Source organism: Panicum virgatum, chromosome 9N, assembly GCF_016808335.1.
Source record: "Panicum virgatum strain AP13 chromosome 9N, P.virgatum_v5, whole genome shotgun sequence".
Lineage (NCBI taxonomy): Eukaryota > Viridiplantae > Streptophyta > Magnoliopsida > Poales > Poaceae > Panicum > Panicum virgatum.
The window spans coordinates 9,575,031-9,587,347 of NC_053153.1; the positions used below are offsets into that span (position 1 = coordinate 9,575,031).

Genomic DNA, 12,317 nt, shown 5'->3' on the forward strand with positions numbered 1-12,317 from the left:
ATTCTGATAAGACACTCTTTAGATATGCATGCGATCAAACGTACGTAGAACAGAATAACTAACCAAATACAAACGGTTAGATCATATTTGTTTTCCCGGGCACATCAGCACATCAGCCAGTGAGCCACTCATCAAGAACGCATAAAGTGAATCTGTAGAGTACTATAGCAATTTTATTTGTATTTAATAATTATTGTTTCGTCATGAATTTACTAGGCTCAAAAAATTCGTCTATCAAATTACAGACAAATCATGTAATTAGTTATTTTGTTTAGCTACATTAAATACTTCATGCGTGCGTTCAAATATTTGATGTGATGTGTAATCTTGTAAAATTTTGTAATTTTGAAGAGAACTAAATATATAAGGCCTCCACAATAGGACTTAAGGCCTCCTTCAAGACGTCCGACATCTAGGGGTGGTAATGGGCCATGGCCCTAATGGCCTCTTCACAGCCCAATAAAGCCCTTAAAATTTTTAGTTCAAAAATACATATGTTTAGAGCCCGGCCCTTTTAGGGCCCGATCCTTAGATTTTCTAGTTCAAAATGTTGGGCCCTTTACCACCCCTACCGACATCTAATCATCGCCGGACGCTCGACACATGTTCTAAGAGATAAGCAACAATGTTCTTTAGTGGATTTTTATCCTCAAATCAGATATTAGTGTCCTCTGTATACATTTTTTGATATTACAAACATTCATTTTGATGTTGTAATTGTTATTAATTAATATTACAATAGATCGTCTGATAAAAATTTCTGATCGACGTCCGGAAGCTAGAAATACCGTTTTTCTTCGACAATCCATCCAGACTCCAGAAAAAGAAAAATCTCCGGATACGCTAGCAGCCCTAGTTGCGTTCCGACCGGATGACTGAAAGATCAGCGCTTTCACCAGTTGCATATATATAAGGAGGTGAAGAGCCTCAAAATTTTGCCTACTCTCTACCTCCATCGCATAATAAATGCGCTTCTAAAATTCCAATTTTTTCCTATAATAAGTATGCATATAGAAATAGACTACTTTAGTTGTTTTCTTAATTTTCTCTTCCCTCTTGGGATGTAGTGACTACATCTTTATAGAGGTATGTACGTAATTTCACACACTTCACTTAAACTCTAGAATTGCATTTTTTTAGGCTGGAGGAGAACATAATTTGAGAACCGAGTTTTTATCTTATATAATTTTAATCTAAAAATATATAATTTGAGTACATAATTTGAGAACCGAGTTGAAATAAGTTGGAATATAAAGAGAGTATCGGAGTCCTAATCCGTGGCCAGCCTTCCGTATGTTCATGGAGAAATCATTTTCAAGTGCCACAGTGCCACACATACCGTACGTCGCTCGTGCGAAACGTGGCCCCGTTCTCTTCCTAAAAATTTTCCAATAATCTTCGGACACATACATGAAACATTAAATATTATTGAAAAAATAATTAATTACACAGTCTGACTGATTAGCACGAAATGAATCTTTTAAACCTAATTAGTCCATAATTAAATATTATTTATTAAATAATAACAAAATGTAATACAGTACTTTTTCGCCAACTATTCGCGAACTCAACGGTGCCACAGCAATCACACCCGTGTGTACACTGCTCAACGCGACAGCACACGTAAGCCAGCGCATTCCGCGCGCGCCATGGAAAATTGGAAACACTCGCCGTGAAGCTCGTCTCGCACTAGTCTCCCTCCGGCCTCCGTCCGGCTTTTTTTCTGATTTGACGTCGGACATGACGGCCACCAGACCTCGCCTCTCCTTTCTTTTCCTACTTCACCCCCCTACCCTACGCTCGCTCGATCTATGCAATCTGTGCCCCAGCCAACTCCGCGCACGGCTACAGTGCCCTCTGCTGTTCTTTTCCGTCTCCACTGTTCTTGTTCCCACGCTCCTTTTATTTATCCCAAAATTCCTCCTTTACTACTGTACTGCAAAAGATCTCTAGAATGAAGCAAACAAATCTCCATGCTTAGCCCTAGCAAGCTATTCTTTTCTTCTTCCCTCTCCTCCAGTCCTCCCTCGGTTCGTTATTACCCAGGTCAAGAAACCTAGCCGTTGATGGAGGATCTCTCGGATCTTGGGGGCCGCGGCCACCCGGGCGCTGCAAGGCCGACGCCGGGGGCTTCGTTGCCGTCCTCTTCTAAAGTCTCCGTGCAAGTCTACACCGTCCCGAGCTCAGCTTCCGGCGGTGGAGCTCGAGCTCATGTGGTTGCCCCGGCGATGCTGCACGAGTCTAGCGGCAGTGGCCATGGCGGCCGCGGTGGTGATCTGGACCCGGTCAAGGCCAGGATCGTCTCCCACCCTCGCTACCACGGCCTCCTCGCCGCCTTCCTGGACTGCCACAAGGCACGTACGCGCGCGCGCGACCACCGATCGATCGCACCTCACGCGCACGCGCACGTGCACGTGATCGCAAGCGCAGATGCATGTGGCTGGTCTTTGTATATGTGTGTGTTCATTCCCTGTCGCATGTGTTCGGCTTGCTTAGGTGGGCTGCCCGCCGGAGGCGGCCGAGGAGATCGCGGCGGCAACGCGGGAGCGCGAGGCGTGGCAGCGCGCAGCCGCCGCCGGCGACGGCGCGCGCTCAGGGCCGGACCCGGAGCTCGACCAGTTCATGGTGGAGTACCCAATCAACAATCTTCACATGGCCAAGGCCCAAGGGGGTCATGGAGAAGTATTATTCGGTTAATTTGATCTCTGGCCTCTGGGTACATGAGCGTTTGTATTCTGTGTCACTGTGATCAGGATTCTTACTGCGAGCTGCTTGTGGCGTGGAAGGAGGAGCTGAGCCGGCCGCTGCGGGAGTCCAAGGAGTTCCTGACGACGGTGGAGTCGCAGCTCAACTCCATTACCAGCACCGGGCCACCCCTCGGAGCTCTTATCTCAGCAGGTAACTGGCCTTCACCTAGCTTGCCCCTTTGTATAACTGTCTAAATCTGCTCTCAATTGGCGATGATCCAGTCCGCCTTCATTACCTCGTCATCTCAGAGAAAAAGATATGTCACCACAGTAGCGGTATGGATTAATGGATAGCATGGGCTAAGCAGCTAAGCTAGTATTGTTCTTTTACTTTTCATTATAAAGAAGATGGTATCTCAGCAGGTAATATATATTAATTGACCTTCAGCTCCCCTTTGTATAACTGTCTGAATCTATCAATTAAGTCCATATTAATTAACTCATGACCTCAGAAAATTAAAAGCCACCAGTAGCGCGCAGATACGGACAGAATGTATTATTAGATTGTTTGTTCCTCTGAAGCTAGCACAAATTTTCTTTTTCATATTGCAAACAAAGCTAGTAGTAATGCATTTCTCAAGTCACAGTTCTCCCTGACCGATCAGTATTACGTGCGAATGTATTGCCTAGGTCTATGTGACAGTTCTTGGTAGCGTAGTAGCAAAGTGACCGCTTGGCTTGCTACATGCTAGCTACGGGCTAGGTATAGTTCCTGTTTAGTCCCACCCTATAAACCCCTTAAACGCAAAAAAAAAACGTCACATCAAATGTTTCGACACATGCATGGAATAAAGTCTATTTACAAAACTTTTTGCATGGATGGGCTGTAAATCACGAGACGAATCTAATGAGCCTACTTAATCCATGATTTGCAACAGTGATGCTACAGTAACAATCCGCTAATTATTGATTACTCATGAATTAATTAGCATCATTAAATAAAAAAAGAGCTTATCTCCAACAGTTTGGCATAACTCACTTGCCAAATCCAGATCTAACTTACATCAGGAATCCTGAGAGAGAAACAAAATTATATTTATGCCCTTCCACCTCTTGAAAACTTAAATCAGGAATCCTTCTCTGTTATTTATTTCTTTTTTCACCCTCCCACCTGACTAGAAACCACAATGCCAACCGCGTGCCGCGCGCGTATATTTACGCGCTGGAGGCTGGTTTTTCCCAAGTTGCCAAAAATTGCCAAGTTTTTTGCCAAACTGTTGGAGGAGTATTTTTAACGTTTTTGCCAAAAAATCAAAGATGGCAACTCGATTTGCCAAACTCTTGGAGATGCTCTAAGTTTCTGCTTTACTGATTATAAATGTGAAGAAGCTGACTGCCCTTTGCGGCAAAATCTTATGCTTGGATTTGTTACTACTTGGTAGGACGCAGGTCTAGGGGCAGTAGTGCTACTTTTGCTTGAAGTATCCAAGCAACTGTGCTTCTCTCTTTAAAATTCAAACAGCTCGCATGTTACTTTTGGATTTGTGCCTTCACTAACAAGCATAAAATCATCTAATTTTATTTCAAAAAAATCATCTAATTTGATGAACTATAGGTCATATAGGAAAATTAGTGAAACCAATAACACCTTACCTAGATACATTTGACAATATATATCCGGTTTTTTACTAGTCAAAAATTAAAATGATACGATCTACACATTACATGACAGTTCCATCTAATGTCTGCTTAACTATAATTGTTTGTCTAGACTAGCAACTTCATGGGTGAGTTTCCCAATTTTTCTCTAAGATAATAATGTGCGTATCTTTTGGAAATATAATGTGCTCAATTATGGAACTTTGTTTCATAAATAAGTGTGTGGCCATTGATATTTTGTTCAAAAATCCAAAAATTACCAAGAGATTAGCCGCATACCACTTTTTAATGGAAGCACTAACATGATTATATTAGTAATCATGAGGCTTAGTGGTATGGCCATAGATTTATCTGTGTTATAAATAATGTAACAATAACTTATTTGCGTCATTTGGATCAATCGATTTATATAACATGAGCTCTGGTATTTCCTCAAAAAAACATGAACTTTGGCATATGACAATTTAGGCTCCATTATTGGGCCCCTTGTGGGTATCTTGTAAAATCCTATCATAAACAAGAAATTTAGTGTATTTAAATGCACATATATGCCAACAATTCTTACAAATCTAAACTAGTACTGCTTCTACTTTTTATTATTTTCCCAGAAAGCTTTAGGGCTCAAGTGAAACAATTGCGCCATTTGTTTTAAGTATGCACTAGAGACTTAACCTACATTCCTGGGTACTAAAATTTTAAAAATGGCGAGCCTAAATTTTTTCGGTGTACAAAAGAACAATAAGCTAAACTTCAGAAAACATGGTCCTACAATAAGATGTTTTTCCTAGCCTAACTAAATTTTTCATAAACTCTATGGTGCATTCACAGAGTACTTATAGATTGAGACAATTCACTAGGTGTGATCTTAATTAGCTCTAATTCCTATGAAACTATTTAATTTACTAATTTTTATTTGTAATTTTTATGCAATTGGATGGGATTCCTAAAATAAGGATGTTTCATACACATAGTGTTAAAATCGATATTATCAACACTTAAAGTATGAATTGATGACCATAAGATGTAGAGAATAAACTTTTATATATGTCCAACATTTTGAAAAAATATATATATGTGCATGATTTTCATACAAGATCGAGTATTTTGCACTGTGTCATATCTTTTCTCCCCTTGCCCATTAACACCATGTGTGTTTTTTACTTATATATATATATATATATATATATAAAAGCACTTGTTAGTTGACTCGTGTCAGATCATATACACGTAAAGAGAGTACAGTGGTGTTCAAGTAAGAACCGACAATTCTATCAATGTGACTGTATCACACAAGATATACACGTGTGTTGCTGTGTTTGTAATAGTGGCCTATATGGGACGATACCTATTAATCCCATAACGGCGAGGTCTTTTCGAAGTAATGGTCGTCGAGTATGGCCTTGTTTATTTAATGTGACCCGTTAAAACGTTTATATGTGACGTTGCTCTTAGTGTTTGTGTTGGCTCACTGATTTGTTAAAATGCCAATGTTTTTTAATTTCCTCCAGTGACTGACGATTATATTTTTGTGTGTCCTAATCAGTAAACTCTCTTCATCACTTGACTGTATCAGATGATAAAATTGGACTAAATGATTTTTCCGACGACGATGAAGAACAAGGCAGCGGCAGGGAGTCAGAAGAAGCTTTTGTCATCGACCCTTGCTCAGATGACAAGGAGCTCAAGAGGCGTCTCCTCAAGAAATACAGGGGGTGCTTGGGCAACCTGAGAAAGGAGCTGTGCAAGAAGAGGAAGAAGGGCAAGCTCCCCAAGGAGGCCCGGCAGAAGCTGCTCAGCTGGTGGGAGCTGCACTATCGATGTCCGTACCCCTCGGTAAGCAATTCACGGTTATATATGTAGCTAGGGCCACTTATTTTGTTGGTTTGTTGATGAAGAGATCGTGATGGCGGTGCTTGCGCCATTGTTGTTGCATTGCATGCACGCAGGAGATGGAGAAGATTGCGCTGGCCGAGTCGACGGGGCTGGAGCAGAAGCAGATCAACAACTGGTTCATCAACCAGCGGAAGCGGCACTGGAAGCCCTCGGAGGAGATGCAGATGATGGACGGGTTCCACCCGGCGCAGCAGAACGCCGCCGCCGCTGCGCTCTACGTCGACGCCCGCCTCGTGGGAGCAGCAGCGCCGGCGATGTTCTTTGCCTGGCCGGATCACGGGGCTCATGACCTCTGGCACAATTGAGCCTAGTACGGCGTGTGTGCCTGCAACCTAGCTACATGAGTACATGGCATGGCTTAGCCTTAGCCTATAAATATGAAGACTGTACAACTCTAGAGTGAAGAACAAAAGGACGCCTACATTTGTCCTTGCAGGTTTGCAGCATCTTGGACTTTGGATACTGCTTGTGCTTGGTAATGGGTAAGTTACGTTTTGGATGAAGCAAGAACAGAAATTACACTCTGGAGATAGCACATCACCACTATGTAAGTGAAGATCGAACGGGAAAGGCCTGATTCAGTGATTCGTATGATCTCGTCACTGTTAACTCGGTATTGTGTATCTGTTTCCTGTTCACCGGACTACTACCAGATTTCAGTTTACGAACAAAGAGCCGATGCGTCCGACAGACCGCTGGCGCTGATGGCCTGATGCCTTTAATTTGCTCCAGCCACGGTTCGGCTTGCGCCTCCGCGAGTAGCGCAGTCATCTGCTCGCGCTGAATAGTTGGGGCTCGCGGTTAGTTCATGCGGGAGCAGAGCACTGCTTTAGCCAAAGTATTCTTCTTCAGAGAACTTGTGAAACTATAGACACTGCTCCCGGCTAACGAGTCATCCAAAATTGCAGCGAGTCGTCCACAAACATCATTCCGGGCAAGCGACTACACTCGTAGTCTTCTCGTGTAAATAAACTAAAAAGGAACGGAGATTCATGTACACATAAGCACAGGATCTAAAACCACCCATGCTTTTCTGATGCAGGAATTGGTCGCAAACACCTGCGGTCCAATGCACAGACATGCAAATGACAAGCACTACAGAAAGAGAGACTCTGGAGTCTGGACTAATTCAGACACCTGACCTCTCTAGCAAAGTACGCGTACATGGACAAGCCACTAGTGTATTTCCTCAAGGCCCACTTAGCACCATGTTAAAGCTTCTTCTCATGCCATTGACGCTGTCAGCAGTTAGATTTTTCGATTCAGGACTCTTGTTTTGTGTCAGGTGAACTACTGCCTTCTGCCTCTGCTCTACCAGCCGTGGAAGGTTGAACAGATGAGCGTAGGCTTTCTGGTCCTTCCGCACCGATTCTCTTGCACAACGCATCGCAGTTGCTTATGACTTCAGTCAGCCTGCCCTTCAATTCACCAACTTCGATCTGCAGCGGATGAACTGAGATATCGTGCAGAGCAATGTCAGCAAGTAATTTAGGATGCCTCCATGATATTCTAAACCATTCAGAAAAGGTAGTAATAACAGACCAAGTTAGCATCGCTAGTTGTCCTCTCAATTGTCCAAAATATGCGATGCATGCCTGTATTTTATATATACAAACAAGACATAGTAGTTAAGTAAGCATTGCATTGTTACCTTCAGCAAGGTTGTGGGAGGTGGATCTCATGGAGGTAAGTGAATAATTGAACCGCTGGAGAAGCTTGACAGCCAATGCATCAGCCGTTTCTATCTTGTTTTCTATTTCCTCCTGCACCAAAGTTTTCAGTTATGCATAGGAGTGGAGTGAAGCATTACAATGCCAACCCAGGCTTCTTCAGTTATGCACCCTGAGTAATCATTTGGTAAACAACTAGTACGGCTTGCAAATTAACATTAGAGCATCTTTAATTCATTAGTTAAGTTCTGCTTCATACTTACAAGAGAACCAAAAGGGGAAATCAAATTAATGGGTATAACTGTAGGCACAACTGGCAATAACATGATCAGTGTTAAGGACAATATGAGTGAGAACAGTGAGGAAAGGAAACACAGAAAAATGGTACTGATTGTTCATGAAGTAAAATATGATAATATTTTCTTGCAACACTTGTGGCACCAAATCCAAAAGCCAATGCCCAGGGCTCTAGCAGAAACAGCAACTGGTTTTATTTGCCCATTATTTTGATACTAGTACAAATTCCTGTTTTGTATTAAAACACAGGATCCTACTACCATGTTTGTACTGTGACAACAGCACAAGCATTCATGCAACAGAGAGAACTATAAGGTTTTGGTAATTGGCACTGCATTTATATAGGATATTCACCTTGTCATCAAGATATTGATGTCACCAAACAGAACAATTGCAAACATATGAATCAAGGCACCTTATCTCAGCACAAAGTAAACTGTAAACTGATAATTGAACCACTATCAGACCAAAACTGACAAACTAGGATGAATCCAGACATATTTGCCTCCTGTCAGTGAATATTGTCCTCGATGAAAAATGTTTTTCTTTGTTAATTCTCAACAGCATCAAACAAAGAGAAATCTCTCTTTCAGAAATTCCACCTACCTGCTTTTGGCTAATTTTTTTGGCATTCTCTTCTTGCCATTCACGGTACATCGAGAAAAGCTCAGCCAGGACATTCGGGTTCAGAGTTCCTACATAAGCCCCAGCAAGAAATAGGAAACTTCAAATATTTGCTGCAAACTATTAGGGGCAAACTGTACATGTGTCCAATTAAACATTCCCAAACACAAGAACTACACCAAATCTCCCCTGCATAGTAATACACTAGGCAACCAGAGTACCAGCAATGCCAGACACTCACCGGAGGCAGCAGAAGAGGTAGAGGGCTTCCAGACGAGGATGTCGGTGAGGCTGCTGCTCTCTGCCTCCGATTCAGACTGAGAGCTCAACAGCGGTGGAGCCTACAAATCCCCAACAACACAATCCCATCCGGAGCCCAAAGCGTTAAAAGGGAATTCCCCAGGGAGATTAAAAAAGAGACAAGAGAGCTTGGCGATTACTATGGTGAGGGATCGGATGCGGCGGACGAGGGGGTCGGCGTCGGCGTCGTCGCGCCGGCCCTCGGACACCGTCGTGATCTCGTCGGCCCACTGCGGGCGCGGCTGCTGCCTGGAGAGGAGCGATTCGGATTGCCCCATCAGGAGGAGGCGGGGGTAGAGGGAGAAAGGCGGTGGGGAATCGCCGGGGCTGGTCGTGTGCGGCCGCCGGAGTTGGATGCAGGCGACGGCCGACGGGGTAGCAGTTGCAGAGACGTTCTTCGGGCCGCTGTAGACGGGGAAGCGATTACCCGACTACCTTGTGTTGGGCTTCTGATTGGAGCAGAATGGGCCGACTGGGCCAAACTAAATTCCACGTCGGTCTTTTTTCTCAGAGATGCCCGAACTTGATACTATTACACTTGTTTATAGTGAGGGCCTGGGGGGAAAGCAAAATTTCGCTGTATAAAAACTGTGAATAAACACTGGTAACACTGAATGAATGAATAAATGAATAAAGTAACAGAAAAAATCTACTACCTACGTTTCTGACGTTCCTAACATAACATTAGTTCAAATAAGATAATATAATTTAAGAACATAGGTAGTGAAGCATTGAAATATCGGCATCATATTTGGTGTAAGAAGGTTGACAGCATCAACGCATTATAGCTGCGATCTTATGGCCGATAGAAAACACCAACATTAACTTGCTATGCAAATATATTCAGCTATTGGCAGCTTAATATGCTGGTTTCCTAGAGCAAATCGTTGCCCATCAGAGTAACTTTAGTATTTGGAACATGAGGTAATGTTAAGATCAAGACATGTCATGATTACTAATTTAGCAAAATTCGGTCCAATGCACTGCAACGTCTTGCACCTCACAATGTTTTGAGATGGGCCAATGGACCGCAACTTTTCCACCCCCCCCCTTTCCTCTCCCCTCTCCCTTCCTTCCTCTGCATCCCCCGCCTCTCCCCCTCCCCTGCTTTTACTGCACCGGTGGCGTTGCGGTATAGATGGGCATTCGGGTAACCCGAAAATTTCGGGTCGGGTTTTTCAGGTTTTAGAAATTTCGAGTTTTGAAAATTGTTACCTGAAATTTGTCCAAAATATTGGAAACCCGACATTTCAGGTACTCGAAAATTAGGGTTCGGATTCGGGTAACCCCGAACTACCCGATCGGCAAGAACGAAGACTTCACCGGCAGGGTATGGGCGTCGGAGGCGCAGCGGGGGCGGGGGCGTTGACGGCGTGGCTCGGAGACCGGCGGTGGCGGGGGTGTCAGCGGCGCGGCAGTGGTGGGAGCGTCCACGGTGCGGCGGCGCCAACTTCACTGGCGGGGGCGGGGTCGGGGCGTCAAGGGCCACAGAGGCGACACAGAGACCGGCGCCGCCAACTTCATTGGCGGCGGCGGGAGCGCGAGTGGGGACGGGGCATCGGGAGGCGAGGTCGTGAGGCAGTCAGGCGGCGGCTCCCAAATGCTCCTTTGCTCCAGGCCTGCGTGGAGTGCTGAGGCTAGGGTTAGAACTTTGCAGTGGGCTGGATGGCAAGGAAAGAGGCTAGGTGGGCTGGGCTGATTGAAAAAATAGTTGCATTGGGCTGTTGTTCGGGTTTTTCGGGTAGTTCGGGTACCGTGATTTGAAACCCGAATTACCCATAATAATTTCGGGTACCGTGGGTTGGAACCCGAATTAGCGTTCGGGTTATTCGGGCTCGGGTTTTTCGGGTACGGGTTCGGATTGTTCGGGTTCAGACTTCGAGTTTCGGGTAATCTGCCCACCCCTACGTTGCGGTCTCGTCGGATCCCCTCTGGTCCACCTCTCCAGGCACAGGAACCCCTCCAACGCCGCCGCGAGCACCCTGTCTGCGACCGGCAGTGGCTCTGCAAACTGTGACAGGCTCGAGGACGGCAGGAAGTCGCGCACCGCCGCCGGCGGAGGCAGCGTCCACCCCTCTGGTGAAACCTCTCGTGCCAACACTACCCCATGCCCCCACCGATGACCTCGGCCCCCCGCCATAGGTTGCATGCACAACCTCCCATCTACCATTGAGGAATTTCGATATTTGACACTCAATCCGATCGCCTCACTGCTTTTTACATTCAATTCGATCGATCTTCGAAATTTGACATTGAGACCACGAATTTCTTCAATCCAGGGGATTCTCCCCATTTTCCATCTTTTCATTTATTTTCTTGTTTCTTAATGCTTATTTTCACATGTGAGTGAACGCATTTGCCCTTGGCCTTGTCTTCACGTGTTAAATGATTCATCGGAATTACTCCTCCATTCCAAATAGTAAGTTATTCCAACTTACTTGAAGAGTTAAAAATTTCACATTTGATAAAATTTATACAATAAAATACTAATATTTGTGATACCGAATAAATATTATTAGATTTTGCATTAAATATACTTTCATAGTATATCTATTTGGTGCTATAAATTTTTGTAACTTTTTTCTGTAATTTTAATCAAATATTAAAATAGTTTGACACCCAAAAGATTTGGAACGACCAACTCGAAATGGAAAGAGTACTTTAGCTTCGTGTAAAATTAAAGAGGCATATTCTTGCATGCATCCATGTACACGATAGTATAGTACTCCACCTCCACGAATATATTTGCAGGTCGTAGGGTTCTTCCTGGAGGGGAGAACTTGAGGGGACACATTAGCAAACATGAGGTGTGCGGACAAAGCGTCGCGTCGGAAATAATCCACTCAGATTCCTGGCCATCATCATGTCCCCCCAGCAGCTAGCTAGAGCTAGTCCCCCGGCCCGGCCAGCCCCCAGCTTTATTCCCTCCGGTACGGTTCCCCATCGCCATACATCCCATCCCCATCCGGTATCCTATACTGTCTGCTTGCTGTTGCTGCCGCAGCGCCCTACGTAACGTACGTGTAGTATACACACACCTTGACCCGATTCGACGTCTCGCTTTGCTCGCATTGCATTGAGATCCGGTCCCGGATTGGATTGGATGGACGCACGTCGTCTGATGAGCAACGGTACTGTACCCTATATGCTCATCAGGGATTATTGATGGGACCAAGAGCAACCCGGC

The 12,317-nt window shown here is 44.6% G+C and overlaps 2 protein-coding genes across 2 annotated transcripts; one reads left to right on the top strand and one right to left on the bottom strand.

The window, feature by feature from the left end:
* The first annotated feature begins 1,863 nt into the window (after positions 1-1,863).
* LOC120693087 (homeobox protein knotted-1-like 7) lies at positions 1,864-6,833 on the top strand. The gene is made up of 5 exons (XM_039976492.1): positions 1,864-2,354; positions 2,497-2,625; positions 2,754-2,898; positions 5,920-6,179; positions 6,293-6,833. The coding sequence occupies exons 1-5, from the start codon at positions 2,067-2,069 to the stop codon at positions 6,542-6,544; spliced, it is 1,074 nt and encodes a 357-aa protein (XP_039832426.1). The 5' UTR covers positions 1,864-2,066; the 3' UTR covers positions 6,545-6,833.
* A 334-nt stretch (positions 6,834-7,167) lies between these two features.
* LOC120692618 lies at positions 7,168-9,569 on the bottom strand. Its single transcript, XM_039976000.1, has 5 exons — positions 9,271-9,569; positions 9,072-9,171; positions 8,813-8,901; positions 7,891-8,002; positions 7,168-7,692 (listed from the first exon to the last, which is right to left on the bottom strand). Exons 1-5 carry the CDS (start codon positions 9,406-9,408, stop codon positions 7,502-7,504), a joined length of 630 nt encoding a protein of 209 aa, XP_039831934.1. The 5' UTR covers positions 9,409-9,569; the 3' UTR covers positions 7,168-7,501.
* Between the last annotated feature and the right edge of the window lie 2,748 nt (positions 9,570-12,317).